The sequence below is a fragment of the Festucalex cinctus genome, chromosome 14 (assembly GCF_051991245.1).
Source record: "Festucalex cinctus isolate MCC-2025b chromosome 14, RoL_Fcin_1.0, whole genome shotgun sequence".
NCBI classification, from domain to species: Eukaryota; Metazoa; Chordata; class Actinopteri; order Syngnathiformes; family Syngnathidae; genus Festucalex; species Festucalex cinctus.
This window is the reverse complement of record NC_135424.1, coordinates 19544011-19562500: the sequence shown is the minus strand read 5'-3', so window position 1 is coordinate 19562500 and position 18490 is coordinate 19544011. Positions and strand designations below refer to the sequence as shown.

General features: G+C 37.2%; 1 protein-coding gene across 1 annotated transcript in view; it reads left to right on the top strand.

Annotated features, from left to right (window-relative positions):
- Positions 1-18490, top strand: part of hpse2 (heparanase 2) — a 61357-nt gene that overhangs the window by 21462 nt on the left and 21405 nt on the right. The window contains exon 4 of the mRNA XM_077495272.1: positions 15903-16076. Coding sequence (XP_077351398.1) covers positions 15903-16076 — 174 coding nt within the window. The remainder of the gene's footprint in view (positions 1-15902; positions 16077-18490) is intronic.

Genomic DNA, 18490 nt, shown 5'->3' with positions numbered 1-18490 from the left:
GAATGTGTTAAACAAGAAGACATTGATATGCGTCTGGGAGCAATTGTCTGGTAAATTACTATCTGCAGACAAGAAATCAGACTTGAAGATTCTGTAAAAGTGTGCATGTGGTCTCTAGTCTGATTGAGATGAGTCATGAAATTTGACCACCAGCAGAGACGTCACAAGACCAGCCTGGTCACTGACACGAGAGCATCGAGAGTGAGGCTCCTTTCGTTTGTGTACATGTTACTATTACATGACAGAATAATTAGTTTAAACAAACAGTGCAAGTTCATATGCTGACAAAAATGTAAGTTGGGTGGCATTGTCCACATCAAAGCCCCTCTTGGCAATTATTGCCACTTGGTAACATCTGCTACAAAACCAGACTGGCAAGTTATTTTGTAAGAAGTAAAGGATCACTTGTTGTAAGAGAAACAACCAGCTGACTTGCCTCAACTGCAATTTCAGCGGAAGGCAGACAAATGTGGATGCATCGAACATAAAATGAAAGTTCTGAAAACTGAAGTTTTGTGGTTATTGTAAGTGATGAACTTGTAGAAGTCATCCAAAGATGCTAGTTTTTCCCGGGCAATATATCCAGCTAGTCAGCTTCCAACGGAGATTTGGATGTGGTGCATGGGAGATGATATGTTGATACAACATGGATACTTTAATCTAGGAAATCAGGGTATTGTAGCACTTTTTTTGTTCTCCGTTTCTCTTGGTCTCTGTGATGGAGAGAGGTTAGGTTCATTTAACGCAGTCAAACCCAAAACGTTTTTTAATATTTTGTCTTGCACTCCAAAAAAGTACTTATATATATATATATATATATATATATATATCAAAATGTTTTTTATGCTGGAGCATACAGAAGGTTTTGATACAACTTCTAACAGGAAGAGGGGGCTTAAATCAGTGGTAGTTATTACAAAAAACTGTCAGAGTATAAGAGATCAGCCAGGGCCATGTTGCAACAAGCTCTTTTTGCCAGCGTTTTCAACAGGTTTGTGAATAATGATGAAAATTAGCTATATTATATTGCCAATTGCTACAAAACGGAACCAGATACAAAAATACTTTTTTTTTTTTCCCTGATGAAAGAAGAGATTCCTGCTTTCTTTTGGTAGGTTCCATGTTTTTATAGCAATAGAACACAATATTCTGTGGACCTTGCAAAATCAGTCAACATCCAGCATAACAGCCGGGAGCGAAGGGGGTTGCTTCAGTGAAATAAGCTGCGAGTGAATGAGTTAATGTATAACTGTGGGTTATAGGCACCGGTACATTGTCTCAAATGAAGGTTTTTATTTTAGTTTTTTTGTTTTTTGCTTTAAGCAAATCAGTAATTTTCATTTGGATTGACTAAAATAAAAAAATGTAAAAAGCTATGCAAAAGTCATTTGAAACTGCTAAAAATAGCTAGAAAAGAAAAGTCTACAAGCTCTGATTCTAAAATGGACATTCCCGGATAATTGCTGCGCAGGCTTTGTATGCTGTAGACCAAAGACAAGAGAAATCATAGGCAAGTCAACCTCTCTGAGCAGGATACTCATTGCAAACTTTTGTGTACCGAATTTATGACAGGCCCAACAAGTGTAAATTTTATGGCTATATGCGCTGGTAGGCCTTAAATAAAACAGCAATATTTTGTTGGATGAGTCAGTTTTTGGCTTTACATGCTGGCAGATGTTAGTGAGCTTTAAGCTCCTTTCCTTTTTCTCTCATTCTCAGTCTGATCTCACATCGATGGTATCATGTGACGCGAATGTTTACAGCCTTTAATCAGTCGTTAGGTTTACGTAAACATTGTACAGACGACATGAGACAGCAATACCCGAGTCTTGCTGTTTGAACTGACGCAAAAGTGCAGCCAACAAACATAGAAGCCTCGAGAGGAACATGACAAGAATGACCATTAAGCTTTACTGAACGCGTGGGGCTCAGCATCTGTATGAGTTTTGTAAGTGAGACCGATTTTAATTAAGACCAGTTTGTGATGCATTCAGTTTGTGTGGTATGTAAGAAATGTAATGGCACACAGAGCACTTACTTGACCACCTTTTTCGATTTTTGTCAACTAAACCAGACATGCTTACGGATGGCTTTTCCACTCCAATTTTACTTACCCTTCCTTATGATTACAAACAATGCTTAATATTTTACGTGCTCTGGTCCTCCAGTGACAGATATGATTGAAGTTGACACTAACAGTTTAAAAGAAGACAAAAGGTTATTAAAACAAACAGGAAAAGCATTCACTTAAAGACAAAAGGTCAGGGGAATTGAGTGAACATCTGTGAAGGGCTTGAACATATTGTCTTCACTATGAACTGGCAATTTTCTTCAGTCACATGGACAATCCATTATGTTGTAATTTTTTGTTTTTATATAATGAACACAACCCACATTTTCTTGTACGAGTGGGCACGCATTCTCAGTCCACACCATCTGTTGTCGTCATAATTTTGGGATCCTGTACATCTGTTCACCTTTTCAGATTTGCACCTACATCATAAAAATATGTTACATTAGTGTGGGCACATTAATTGTGACTGTAAATGCGATTGGGCGTCTGTTTTCTGGTATTCCAGCTGTTTCGGAACTCATCCAACACACTCCTAAAAGCAGGTTTGGAAGTTTCTCACATTAACACCATAACCAGTGATTTGAGGGTTTGTTAACATCCATTGTTATTACATTTGAGCAGCTATATACAAAGAGAGAATGTCTACGAAATAGTCAAGTGTGTCTTTTACCCACTATAATGCAACCTCCAATTTGATATCCAATATAATCATGTTCGTTTAGCTTGTCTGCCTTTTCATGTCAGAAATTAACCATAACGTTCTTGTATGGTGTTTTCTGATGAGTTTGACGGCGGTGCCTTTACTTTTTTCCTACTAGTGTTAATTTTATCTGCCATTTTAAAATTTGCTGTCAGTTTTAGTCATGCATGTTAGTTTTTAGCGTAGTTTGTAACTTCATCCCATTTTCATTTAGTCTATTTTAGTCCAAGAAAACATAATTTTATTTGTCTAGTTTTAGTCAGGACAAAAAAAAACATATAACCTCTATATTTTATGTATGTATGTATGTATGTATTTATTTATTTTATTTTATTTATTATATTATTTATTGTTTTGTAAACAGATTATGTTGGACATTACGGATCTAAAACTATTTCACAAAAATATCTCATCTTTTTGATGAAAACAACTTCACACACAATTACAGTATATCAAAAAGGGGCATTAGTTAGCGGTCTGATTAATATTATTGTTGGAATGTTATAGCCGTTGGGTTAATGTTACAATATAACAATAATTTATTATTATTATTTTTAACCTTTCACCGTGAATCCACCTCCTGTCTGTCCCATGTGTTTGTGCATGATGCACTCACTAGCTGCAGATTTGAAAGGGGGCGTGTCACTGTGTGTCACGTGACTTTGGCATAGACAAGATTTTACAAAATCATATAATTTTCGTCTCGTTTTTGTTCATAAATTAAATTGGCCATAAATTATAGTCCCGTTCATATTAAGTGAAGTACATTTTCGGCTTGTCTACATTAGTCGACGAAAATGCATACTGATTTAGTCCCAGTTATTGTTTATTATTGCGGGTTTTAGTCTAGTCTAGTTTTAGTACGGTAAAAAATGTGTGTTGATGAAATTAACACTATTTCCTACGAGAGTTTAGTTTTGTGTGTGTGTGTTCCTGAACCAATTGGAGGTAGACAACCTTCTCGAGATTGTCTTCGATCTTTCGGGATCCATTGTATTAAATGTAAGTTGAGCATGTCAAGATGCTGATTACTTCATGTTTTGTTTACGCTGTCCACATGGCCCGCACTGTTCCACATGTGATGGATTGTTTCTTGTTCGAAAGAATACCTACAGTGTTTAAATCGCAGAGGGAAACAATATGTAATGCCATGTGTTTGCAATATGCTCTGAGACAAGTGCCCAGACACCTGCAAATAAATGCCATTTTAATGGCATGATGCATGGGATGTTTGAAAGATTGTTTGTCCTGACACTCGTACAGCACATTTGTCTTCATGAGAGCACATTTTGTGGCAGATTGCTTAATGCTCGACTATATCGAGACGGTTTTCAGTGACGGGTTAGACATTTTTCTTGCAACAATCTTGGTACTTGATGTTTGTGTGTGAGTCCAGATGGAGTTCTTGCCGTATTGTGATGGTAAATATGACTCCTTCATTATCAGTGATGCACACATTTTCGTTGTTATTGAACTTGCCTGGTACCCTTAATTTATGAAATGTGTGCATGTGTTTTTTGTCAGACTTGAAGGGCCTATGTAAAGTCATAGCCATCTTTAGGTGAGATATTGAATATCCCTGTGTCTGAGCTGTCTGTCTGATACCTTGTCTTTCTGACTTTTTTCCCCCCACACACACACGGACATATTATTCTTGAGGAGTCAAGCAATGTGTTCACAGAGTACATGATTGATGTGGTTTTGCAAGAAGTCAAAAGGGAATAATTTTGTATCGCTACTAACATGATCAAAAAACTATAGTCTTTCTGCCAAAAATGCAAAACTACTGGTTTAATTGCTGATAATCCGTTCCTGATTAAATTTATTCAGGAGGCTTTGCTGTTGTTGTTGTTTTTTTTTTGTTTTTTTTTAATCACATTTGGAATTAGGAATTTGGATCCTGCCAAATCAAAGTCCATATATTTCAGTAAACTCCAGAAAATGTTGCTTGCACAAGAGTTTGGCTTGTTTCTTGTCAGGCCACGAGTGTATTCTCCTCTTTAATCGTCTTGTCTTCACTCGGACCATATGGCTGGTTGGATTGTTCGACCTTCTCAGAGGCCATCTATCACTCTGTGGTGTCCTGCTGAGTAAGAGATTCACAGCCAGCTTTCCATTCCCAAACCGAGAAAAAAAAAATAGAGAGAGAAGAAAGGGGAGAAATCAAAATGGAGAAAACAGCAAGGCAGTTGAAAAAAAGACAGTGTTATGAAAAGAACTATATTTGCCAGGCAGACATGGAATGTCAACTCTTTCAATTTCCCACCCTAAAACTACAGCCCAACCGATATGGCTTTTTGGGGATCAATGGCAATTCTGGTATTCAGCTGGGCTACTATGGTGTGTTGACGTAGCTCGTCTTCTCTTCAGATCTGTGGCTGGTACCATCTGAATGCACTGCATGCCACAGCGAGCAAAGAAACCAACCGAGCTGTTCGCGCTTGCAGTCCTTGAGAGAACAAGACAACATCCCCAACATCCTCTAGACCAGGGATATTATAGTTTTGGAATTTACATTTTATTATTATTATTTTTTTTTTTATTTCGAGTTGTGTGTTTTTAAATTTTGTTCGTTTTAATTAGTTTACTGGTTGGTTCTGTTACTTTTTATTAGTTTTTGTTATTTAAAAAATGCTTAGTTTTAGTTAGTTGTATTAGTTTGCATTTTTTAATGTATTACTTGTGTGCAATATTTAATAAACACCAGGGTAAAATGAAAAAAGTAACATTTTACCTAGCAGGTTGCTGCTAAATGACGTCACTAAATGACACACTTTATAAACGTCCTTATTCCGGTTAATTTCGAAATAAATATATATAAATCACAAATAAAATCATCCCCAAAGGTTCATGCATTAAATTAATAACACTACTAAAGACTAAAACGAAGGACATATTCACTATTATTATAGTTTTGTGAACATAAAATGTAGTTTCAGTTAGTTTTCATTTTTTAAAAAGCATTTTTATTTTATTTTGTTAACAATATTGTTTTTTGAATTTTAGTTTTTGGGGTACACTCTGAACTGGTCGCCAGCCAATCACAGGGCACACAGAGATGAACACGCATCCACACTCACAAGTACACCGAGGGACAATTCGGAGCGCCCAATTAACCTGCCGTGCATGTCTTTGGAATGTGGGAGGAGACCGGAGTACCCAGAGAAAACCCACGCGGGCACGGGGAGAACATGCAAACTCCACCCAGGAAGGCTGGAGCCTGGACTTGAACCCGAGTCCTCAGAACTGGGAGGCGGACGTTCTAACCACTCGTTCACCGTGCCGCCAGCATTGACTATAAGATTATATTTCTGTCAGAGTTGTATTTGAAATGTCAAGAAATCAGCAAATAGTTGGATAGATTTGAATTTAATCTTGGCTTTTCGGGTAACCAAGATCAACAACAGACTGTTTTTGTATGAATCACCAGTTAAGTTCTGAGAAGATTTATGCAAGTTTCTTGTCAGATGTGTTACCAAATTGTTTTCTCTGACCTTCGCCAATGTTTATTTGTTGTGTTGCATCTCTGTTTTGGTATTCAAGATGTCTAAGAAAGAGACATCATACAACTATAAAGTGACGAGGTCCTCATATGTTGATCAGGTTCAGAAGGAACAAAAGATGAAACACCTTTCAATTTATACCTTCTTGAGAGTGTAATGAAATTCGCCTCGGTCAGAGGAGTGAACAAAAAAATGGAAAAGGAGAATAAAATTTTCAGCGGTATATTCTCAAGACGTGCATTCCCGAAGTGAGCTTACAAGCCTGCTTGCAGTGGCCCAAGAAAGTGAAGGATGCAAGCCAATCCTTTCGCTGCGTGCGGCTCGAGCTGACACCTCAAACCAAGAGCAGATGTTTGACTAACTTCACTTGGCTTTGTCCCCTCCCCTGGCAAAGTAGACAAACATTGGGTCTGGTGCAGCCAGAATGCCCCGCTTGCAACATTACCTGTCTGGATCTGCAACAGTAAATGATAGTTGTTTTAAGTCCAAATACAACGGGCTACCAAAAAGAGAACACATCAACTCAGCCAACTTCGCTCTAAAGTGATGCTGCAGTTGATTATGTTGCCATGCAAAAGTCAACTCTTGTCTTCTTCCTGATTATTGTAACTATTAGTTGTTATACAATTTGTTCTGGTATTCAAGAATAGCACAGAACAGTTTGTTCTATTATTCATGCATGGCACAGCATGTTCCTTTTGAAATGAATTTAAAATGATTCTCGTTAGCATCTACGTGTGTGTGGTCGATTGTATGTCAAGAGTGGGGAGCTTGAATCTTATAAAAGCTCATTTTTAATAGGTGAGAAGTTAGATTAATTTCATTCTTTACCATGGCATTTGTGTGAAATCTCCAAGTTGGGACAAAATGAGAGATTCTCTGGCAGCAGCCCTGTGTCTCCGTGAAACAAGCTGCGGTGGTCCTGGAAGCAGATATGGGCTGCATTGTCATACATTTAGAAAAATCATCTCAAAGTATGTCTGCTTTGTGTTGACGTCTTTATGTGAACCAACCAATAGGAAAAGGTATGACTGAAGCTTGACTCCATCTTAGCAGTGACCCAATGCTTAGTCCATTGCACAGTGGATATTCTCAGTAAATTAAATGATAAAGATTTCAACACTCATAGGGTGTATAACAAACTGAGGACCTTTATTATAATGCATATTTAGACATTTGAAAGTCAGAAAACTCATTAGAAGCAGACTTTTCTTTGTTAAGGTGTATGGTTGGAAAAAGTCCCAATCTTTCCTAAAGAACATCTGGTGAGAACATCCTTCAAAGTGCTGGGCAAAGTCCCAGTTTTGTCATTATGACTTGCTGGAGAACTGGGACTTGGGAGCGAAGAGTTATGAGAGGCCCGGTTGAAGCAGGTGCCCCCCGTTGTGTTATTCCAGCACCTGCCTGATGTTTGACAAGATTTACTGTTTTGCCCAGTCTGTTTCTATGAGTGCAAAATGATTGAGTACCACTTAATATGTAATTTTTCAAACTCGAAGAACTAACTGACTGTTTATATTGTAGTGTATTCGTACGCAACAGCCATTTAATGAAAATGTCAAATAGTCAGCGGATGAAAGCATTTTTACACTTATTTTTAAAGATGGCTTCAGCTTGATTTTGGATTGTATGAATAATGGTTTCACATCCAGTCACTACATTCAAAATGTTTTTCATCCATTGTGGACCATCCACCTTGTAATTTCAGGTTGTTCCTGCTAGTTGGTGATGACCAAACATCTTAATTAAATGTGCAGTTAATTTTATTATTATTATTTTTTTAAACATTCAGAACACTGATTACTATAGACCCTACTCATTATCCGCATTTAGAGACACTGAAAATTTGCAATAGAAGATCCTTCTTCTTCTCATGAATGAGAAGAATGAGAAGAAGTTCTTCTCCTTCATTCTTCTCATTCTCCTTATTCTCATTCTCCTTCTTCGCCTCCTCCACCCGCACCCTCTCCTTCTGCTCCTTCTCCTTCTTCTTCTTCTTCTTCTTCTTCTTCTTCTTCTTCTTCTTCTTCTTCTCATTCTTCTTGTTCGCCTCCTGCTCCTTCTCATTCTTCTCTTTCTCCTTCTTTGCCTCCTCCTCCTGCTCCTTCTTCTTCTTCTTCTTCTTCTTCTTCTCCTCCTCATTCTTCTCATTCTTCTTTGCCTCCTCCTTCTTCTTCTCCTTCTTCTTCTTCTTTCTTCTCAAAGGCTAGTTATTGTCGCAACTGTATGTGCTTTCACACAGTGATATGGCTTCCCGAAATTAGAAAAGTAGGCGTATTACTTTCAATTGATGATTCCCCATTTTGCGGGAATTTTGTTGCAACGGAAAAGATGCACGGAACTTTTTTACTGGTAGTGTTAAAGGAGCTACCGACTACAAATGTTAACTGTAGAAATAACGACGTGGACTTTTTAGAGCAGGTTGTGATGGTGGTGCTTATGATAATTGTTGCTTTAGAAAAAAGGAGAATCTGGTGAGGCATGTGTTTGCCTTGCTGTCCTGTTTGTGATCTGGTCCTCATCACCCTCATCAGTCACACAGCCTGCTGGGATCAAACCTTACATTTCGGAGTCCAGAATGTAGCAGATGTCCGCCAAACAGACGTTTTTCTTGCTATTGTTCCGATATTTGAACATGGTTAATTTTGTGGCATTTGTAAGGAAGTTCAATAAGATATTCCACTCTCGGATGGGTATTGAATCAGTTTAACTGCATTCTCAAGCAGGTGTCTCATAAAAAGTGCTGCCAGGTTTATTTACGTCCAAGCTCTTTGATGGTTCAGGAGCAGACACACCTTGGGCAACTCTGCTTTTTGCTTGACTCCCTGTCCATAGGACTGACATTTCCCTGCAATTTGAGTGCAATCAGTGCCCAATTATGCCATTACCAGAGATGTGTGACAAGATGCCTAACAGGATAAAAGGTGAAAGCTGCCCTTTTAGAAGATGATGGCATAATATCTACATAAAACATCAGGTCTGACTTTTACAGCCCTACTTATTGGAAAAGCAGCACAGCCGTTAGTGTCTCTCACACAACAATCGCACCTGACGTATCTGCCAAGAAATTTTCCACTAAAATTCTCTAAGCGTGTCGAGCAGTGGTGAAATAAATACTGTGCTCTTGGTATCAAGGCAGACAACATCACTCACTAGTGTTGCTAACAGCTTCAACAAAGGAAACATTTGAGAAAGTAAGAATATCTGTGTTTAATCGTCAAAAATTACGGCCGATTAGTATTATTATTTTTTTAAATTCTATAATCGGATGGTGGATTAATCAGTCGGGCCATCATTTATAAATAAATAAACATTGTAACCCGCCCCCTCCATCGCAGAATCCAGGTTCCCAGTTCCCGGTTCAGCTAGTTAGCTTTTTTGTTGTTGTTGTTGTTGTTGTTGTTGTTGTTTTTTTTTTCATGTCTAATAATAATTCGGTATTGTTGTTTGTGGTTGTAGTTCCGACATTTTCTGTTTCTCAACATATTAAATGATTTTAAATGTGTTTGTAGTATTTTAAACTGTGTTGCTAACAACACTTTCACTGAGCTCTCTTAACTAGTATATAATTCGTTTTATTTTGTGTGGCATTAATACTCATTTAATACTTAATGAATTTATTCCTTCACTACAACACTATACAGTACTTTATGTTGCAGAGCGGTTTTTGGCATAAATCACACTGCCTACATAGAGTGATATATCAAATTATTTTTGAATGTTTCATATTGTTTGAAAGCAAACAAGCAACAAAGTGCAGTATCAACAAATTATTTGTTGTCCTTCATATATATATATATATATATATATATATATATATATATATATATGTATATGTGTGTGTGTGTATAGGTGTGTGGGTGTGTGTGTATATATGTGTGTGTGTGTATATATGTGTGTGTGTGTATATATATATATATATATATATATATATATATATATATATATATATATGTATATATATATATATATATATATGTATATATATTTAAAAAAAAACAAAAACAAAAAAACATACACTCTGGTTAGTATCTAAAGGCTTACACGAAACTACCGTCAACCTGCTCCAGCAGCAAGTGTTTCTCATCCCACTTGAGTCCTAATCACTAAAAGGCAGCTCGTTTTATGTTTTCCAAGTCTCTGTGTTTGATTTAAATGTCAAGGGCAGAGTATGTTAACATACCACATTGTCTAGGTCATACGTCCTGCATCGTCTCACGCTGGGCACACGGATGAGGTACAAACTCAAGTCAAGTCTCTGCAAATTTACAAATCAAGGTTATTTCACTCTGATTCTCTTTCATCAAAACACACACTCATACTAGACCCCTGTTAGAAAAATGAAAAACATGTGCTTATCTCATATCTTGAATTCTTTTAATATACAGAGGTGGTTTGACCTGACTGGTTTGACTTGAATGAAGCCTTGCTGTGTGAAGGAAGACTCCATGCTGTTAGCAATATGCTTGTGGAGTCATATGGAACTATATTGGAAGCACATTTTGCCCTCTGTGCTACTTTGAACACGCAGTGTCAAGTTAATATCATGTGATAGACTGCATCTAATAGCTTTTGATGCAACAGCTGCAACAGTATATTAGTGTGGAGTTGGCCATAGTAGATGAACCGTCACATTGTATTCATAGATTTCCTGTATTTTCGTCAGGGGTTGGCTGGTTTGTTGTACGCTTTTTCTGCTTCTGCTCCTGCTGCTGCTGATGATGAATGAATGAACTGTCTTTAATTATTGGGTGTTTGTTATGACTGACATTTCACCATGACTTCACACTTACAGTACTTCGGAGTGGCAAAAGGCCAAGCGAGCGTCGATGGCATCACTGGTAATCAAACCCTTCTATGAGATGTGCCAGAAAAATTCGGGACTGGTGTCACAAAAGATAGTATTTCGAATCCAAACCACAAATGACAGGTTTTGAAGTAATCCCCTTTAAGTCACAGAAGGATACTTGAGTCATTTCCAACAGTAAGAAGCTATTTTGTCTATAATTAATGTGATAATTTCATTATTTTTCATGAACAATTAATATTTAAACACTAATTTTGCCACACTGACAATGGACACGTATTGCATTCACTTGGAAAAAAACAAAAAACAAACAAACAAACAAAAAACTGTTTTTCTTTTTTCTTTTTTTTTTATGTGGAGTTTTGTTTTTTTGGGATATATATATATATATATATATATATATATATATATATATATATATATATATATATATTTGTTATTATTTTTTTTAAGTTTTCTGTTTTGTCTGAATATTTTTTCCGTCATTAAAAAATATTCCGAAAAATGGAGGAGTGGGGGGAATATTCAGAATAACAGGAGGAAAAATTACTCAGAAAAACAGACAAAAAATATTTTTAAAAAAACGGGGGGGGGGGGGGGGGGGGGAATTATTATAAAAATAATTAAAAAAGAAAATCTGTTCTCTGTTTTTCAGAATAATTTTTTATTTTTTTATTTTATTTATTTATTTTTATTTTACTTACCTGTGAACTCTAAGTGACTTTTTGCAGACTCACTAGTGGCAGACACTTTCCTGCATACCTCCAATATACCTTCAACTATATCACTTACTGGCTCAGTTAAGTAAATGAAAATGTTAATTGATCGGCAGGATTTTAGTAAGCTAACCCTTAAGTTTCTACCGAAGCGTATTGCATGTGGGAAAGTGTCCACCATTAGTGAGTCTGCAACAAGTCACTTGGACTTAAGAGGTTAAAAAAAAAAATATATATATATTTTCTGTTTTTCTGTTTTTATTTTTTAATAATTTCTCCCCTGTTTTTCTGATATTTTTTTTCTGTTTTTTTCACTAATTTTTCCTCCTGTTTTTCTGAATATCTGATTTATTTTTTTTTACTATTTTCTTATGATAGAAAAAAGCATGCAGTAAAACAGAACAAAAATATTCAGAAAAACAAGACAAACAAAGCTCCCCCCAAACATTAGTCAGAAAAACACATTTTGTTGTTTTTTCTAGTGAATGCAATACATGACAGATGTTTTTTTGTTTTGTTTTGTTTTTTAAATAAAAAAGAAATACATGTAAAAAGAGAGTGAGTACTTCATAACAGAGCATAGAGGAATAACAAAGATAAATACAAAGGACAACCAAAGCTTCTTTTTTTTTTTTTTTTTTTTTTTTTTTAAACAGATGTAGATGTGGCCTGGTGGCGGAAGCTTAAACACAAGTTTTTGTCATCGTTCAAGTTCAGGTCAGTGGTAATCACCCACATTCCGCCACCCAGAAGTACTGTACCTGGTGCTCATTGTTTACAAACAATTTGAAATGTCTTATTGCACCCATTCAGAGATACTTACAGGAAAAAGTAGGCTCAAAAGGAGTTTGTCTTCATGTCTGGGTCCCCCGCCTGCACGTTTTTGGAGTATCCTTCTTCTGATTGGACTTTTAAAGCAGGCCACAGCTCTCCTCGTCTACTTTATCTGTTTGTACTCGCATTGCTGCCATTTTAAGGGCCAAGTTCAATTTGAATACATATGAAGGCCCTTTTCCCAACTTCTTTCTTTCTTTGACACATTTTTAAGGGAGTGATGATGGTTCATGTGGGTGGCATTGAATAATTTATTGTTTATGACAATGGCAGTGTTTGTGTGTGAGTGTCTGCGTTTGAGCACATTTGCAGAGTTGTCGAAATGAGGCATAACATTGACTGCTGTAGCTGGATTCTCTGCTTCACACGACTGGCCCTTCTATCAGATAGACAGCATGACATGATCCAGACCCCACTCTCCACCACACACAGGCACACACGCACACGCATGCAGCTTTCAGTGTTTGTCCTGCTTTCTCCAGGCCTTCACCGATTATTGGAAAGCTTTGCTACCAAGTGAGAACATCACGTGCTCTCCGACAGGCCTTTTATTGTGTGACCGGAATGTGCAGTAAAAGTTTGGAGACTGATTTCAAAGGAAGCTAATGATTAATGACGTTATTGAATGTAATTGAGTCTCATTTGTTACTCGCGGCATAAGAAATGGCAGTTTAATGTGAGCCGGATTAAGTGCTTGTGTCTGTGTTTGTGGAGCACTTCATCATTCGTATCGCTCCCTCCTCAAGGAATGATCCACTTAGACATTAGCATATATCAATGAGTCAAATATCAGCTTATGAACTCGCATACGCAGATGTACTTATGGAGTGTGGGCCTTGCACATGTGCACAAACTTAGTCTTGTCTGACCAAGATCACACATTTGTAGCTCGAGGGTTCTCAAGTGTGTGCTTGTGAGCACTTTCATGTTGGCCCCAAGTGAGGGTGGAGTGCTCCAGCATTGTTTTTCTTCGCAAGAGAGCAAATGATGCCCTGCTCTTGGCAGGCGACAAATGAGAACTCCACTTTACTGGCCAGTAATACTATCCCTTGTCTTCAGGCTAGTAGCTGTTGTTTCAAACAGAAACTATAGCAAACGTTCTCCAACAGGCTAACCAAGGATTAACGGCCATTAAAAAAGGTAGCTTGTTCCCAGGGAATCAAGTTAGTCTCATTTTCTCATCAATCTGTGTCAACTCTCCACATTCTTAAAGAAGTCCAGTATGAAGTATGAACACTTGGACATAAATCCAGGAATTATTTTTGACAATTAGTTTTGATGATTTTCTAGGATTGAAGTTCTTTTCACACTGCACTTTCTTTTCTTGGTGGTCGCCACAGCGTACAAGGACGAGAATGTCCTGGTGCAAGTGCGCTCATATTTTGTGGCGCTTGCATAGCAGCTAACCAGCAAGTAACAGATGTGAGTTGTGATTTTTTTTTTTTTTTTTTTTTTTTTTTTTTTTTTTTTAATGTGCATTACTTACTACACGCTTCCCTGACGGGGCCATTATAAATCTATACACTTAAATTGTTAGCACATCCACTAAATCCTTCCTGTAAATTGAATGACTTGAATATAGTAAATAAATATACAAGTCTGGATCAAAGCTTTGTTTACAGCCATCAAACTGGTACTATTTGCTTTTTATAAAGTACATTTTGAGCCAGATTCTACTGCTGTGAGCATGGAAACCAGCAAATTGTAGTACAAAAGAAGCAAGGAAAGTCAGCTTAGAAGGGTGATTTTGGAGAAACTCATGAGTCTGTATTATGCTAGAGAAATTATAGTAGCTCTGTTAAGTGGTTAAATCAAAATATGACACTAACTAACCATTAAGTAAATACAGCAATTGTATCAGTAGGCTACTCACATTTTCAGGGCTACAATAGTATTTGTGAAACAAATACATTTTTGATTTTTTAGATGAAAATGTTGAAAATGTTAAAGTCAATCGTTGCCTGCAGTCTGGAAAAGCTCTGCCGGGCCTTTACTACGCTACATTCAGTTGCTGCTTGTTTGTTTGTTTGTTTGTTTGTTTGTTTGTTGTTGCCTTCACTATTGTCTATAATAACTTAAAAAAGCATGCTTTGTTGGCTTCACATCTGACCTTTTTTTTTGGCTATTTAATTTGTGAATTTGCATTTATTACCAATAAAACAGTAATGTGGACACTTGGCTTTGTTATGTTAAAAGAAAAAAATTAATAAGAGTTTAATCGTCTCACACTGGCGAAATACTGTTTTTTACAGCTGTAGTAGCACATAAGAATAAAACCAAATCTCGATTATATAATATATACTGTATTTATTGCGCCAGCCACCAGGTAGTGAGACTGAGCAGAATGACATGAACTTGACATGAATATAAAAAGATGCTATACTGTATGTACAGAAATGATTTTGAATAGCATCAAGATTAGTCTGCAACATTCTTTGTAGAAAAAAAAAAAAGAGAATGATACTAGAAACATAATAGAAAGATGGATAGATACTTCAGCATTACAGGAGGCGTATGTTTTCGGTTTTCTTTGGCTTTTCTGCATCCGTGATCCTAACTTGTTTTTACACTGTTTGGCAGTTAAAATGTCGTTTGTTTTTCCTGTAGGGAAAAATAGTTTTGAAATTTGAAAATCAGAGGCGATCAAATTCTATTTAATCTTGGACGTGTATTTCTAGATTCTATTTGTGCTTATTGAGTTATACAACATGCACATTTGAAGACTGGAAGTGAATATTCGTGATTTTCCCACAACCACCAGCAGCCTGGAAAAGCTCCCTGCTAGGCAGCCCAATGTGCACTGCTTTTGTCTTCATTCCACAATTTGGCAAGTTCAGATGGTGTGGAACCCTCTGTCGAAGGCAACATGTAATCAGAAACAGACTAGCCAAGAGAGTGGGTCATAAGTCAAGGTAATATTTGTATTATTGTAATAACTCAAGCAGATCACATTTCAAAACAAGAGTATGTAACAGCCCTGTATCGCACAAGGAGCAAGCTCATTTTGCACTGTCAGCATATACTTGCCAGCGAGACGCAACAGTGGGTAAAAACACTTGTGGCATCACCATTGGGAAAGAAGTTTGATTTTTATGTCAACAAATTTGCATGCAGAAAGACTGCGCACCACAACACGTGTCTGATACATCTGACTCGTACTTTGGAATTCATTCAACTGTGTTAAATTACAGTAAAGTACTAAATGTGCAAAAAATACGTTATGTGTAGGAAGAATCAAAGTTACAACTGCTTTGTGGGTTTCTCCCAGCCAGATCTTTTGACAAATTGTACAACTTTGCCGACTGTGCTGGTCTGCACCTGATCCTGGGCCTCAACGCGTTGCACAGAAACCCTGACAACTCCTGGAACACCTCTTCCACGCTCACCCTCCTCAAGTACAGCGCTGGCAAGAAATACAACCTCTCCTGGGAGTTGGGCAACGGTTAGTACTTTACTTAGGGAATATGACTGACTTGTTTTTCACACATTTCAAAGTCAGGATGTCTCAGGTCTTCCTGCGTTGCATGGTCAAATCCTACTTCTGAAAATAACCCTTTGCAAATTCATCCATTTTGGGACCAATAAATGCTGTTTGTGCACATGTGTACTGAAAATACTAATGTGCACGCCAGATTCCACAGTGTCAGTGCGTACTAAACATCAAGCAGTTCAGTCAGGGTGACTGCAGTGAGGCAAGCTTCCAGTCGAAGTTAAGTCAGCCTCCACAGCGTTTGCTTCTGAGGACCAGCGTCAAAATAAAAACTGAATAAGGCATTGACAACTATATACAGTCTTTGAAATTGATCCTCACAGCCTGTGAACAGCAGTTGTGGCGACATGCTTGCCTCGGATGGGTCCCCACCAAACGGTTATTGGGGCATCTCGGTCTCACTGTATCACGGCTTTGTTGGTCCGTCAAAATATGTGTTGACGTGAAAGTGGACTATGATGCATAAAAAATTGTAATGAACTGCATTAAATCAGCTAGCAGGGTCACTTTTCCAGTATGTGACCAGTATGGACATTGTTTCATCTAAGTTTTTCAAGTGTGCTTATGAGCAGTATATTATGTTGGAAAGAATGCTGTATTTAGTATATATATATATATATATATTTTTTTTTTTTAATTAAATTTAATTATTTTGTGTTTTGATTTCTTGCAGCCTTTTTTAGCATCCCTTTTTGTACATGTTTTTTTTTAAATCAGATTAATCACATCTTAGAATTTCGATTAATCACGATTCATCACTAAAAAGGCTTTTTATCAACATTTTTTGCCCGCCGAATTTGAAGAGGACTCTGCTAAGTGTTAATTTTTTCATTTAATGAAGATGTCTTTCACTTTTTTTGATCTACTGCACATTCTCATCCTCCCCTTTTTCTAATCAGATAATGCGGTATATGCCAGGGAAGAGGCGGGACTGTTTTTTGCACAACAGTTTATTTCCGGTTAGGGTTGCGACGTGTGGGCTGCGTCAAAAATACTTGTGCTTCTGACCTTGTGCCCCTGGGTTGCGCGTTCGCAACCCGGACCGGAAATAAACTGTTGTGCAAAATCACGTCCCGCCTCTTCCGTGGCATATACCCAATTACTTGCATAATTTAAAATGGAAAAATATACCCCAATATTTTGACATGAACAAATCCTCTGAATGCCATATAACATTTATTAAATGCTTTACCTTAATGCAAAGTTAAGTTTATTGCTCAAACACAACCCGTGCTACCATTAAAGTAACCATCCGCTGTCAAATTAAGCTGCAGTCAAAATTAATAGTGATTAATCTGCGTTAATCCATGATTAATGTGTTTTTTTTTTTTTGTGATTAATCAATGAGTTAACACTAAATTTGACAGCACTAATTCCTTTACAAGTATGTTTTTTTTTCTCCATTCAGTCATCTGTGTGATTTTCAGTCTTTCTTTTAAAAAATTATTGAAAGGATTTTTTTATCATGTTAGTCTACTATTTCAGGGGTTAATTGTAAGTTCACACGAGGAATGTGGAAAACCTGCTAGTCCTCATCTGTGCTCCTCAAATAATGAGCGGAACTGCAGCACGCCCAAACCTGTCTTCAAACATAACATGAAATGTAATGTAAAAAGTTAAAACATAACACACACTTACAGTAAAACATGGCTGCTAACCAACTGGCGGCTACGCCACTTATATTTTCACTCATTTTCTGCAGTGAGTGACTTCCAGCTGATAGTCTTCATTTTTTTGTTTCGCGGGCCAACTTCATGTCACAAAAAAAGGAAAAATCAAAACACAGCCTTGTTATTCTGACCTCCTGCATTCTGACAGGTCCATGTTGAACATTTGTGCAACATTTAAGGCACATTTTTCCTTCTACTTTATTCTCATCTGCTATAAAGCTGCTGCTAGGACCTTTTATGTTTTCCTCAGCCGTGGACTGAAGACCGTGCAGAATCCGTTGATTTGACCATGTCAAATGTTGGAGTGAAGACCATGGTGAAAGAAGCTGTTTAAAATAGATTAGGCAGACTGTGCAGATGGAGTGAACATTTATGGAGGGTGAATTGCAAAGGCTGTTGCTCGTAAAACAGTCAGGACTGAAACTCGTAAACAACAGATATATATGTAGACAGATAATAACGCTCTTTAGAGGTGTGTTTAATCAAAGTTTAAACAACATGTAAAGTCTCCTCGCTTTTGGGTCAAACCAGTTTGTGTTCTCATGACACGGAGTTCATCTGTCCACTTACGATGAATTGCTCATTGTCCTCTTTTTCAACAACGCAAGAACAATATTCAGCATTTTGATGAATATCGGCATCGGCCATTTTGAAGTATCATATGCTCCATAATAGATCCATTTAAAAAGGGTTCAT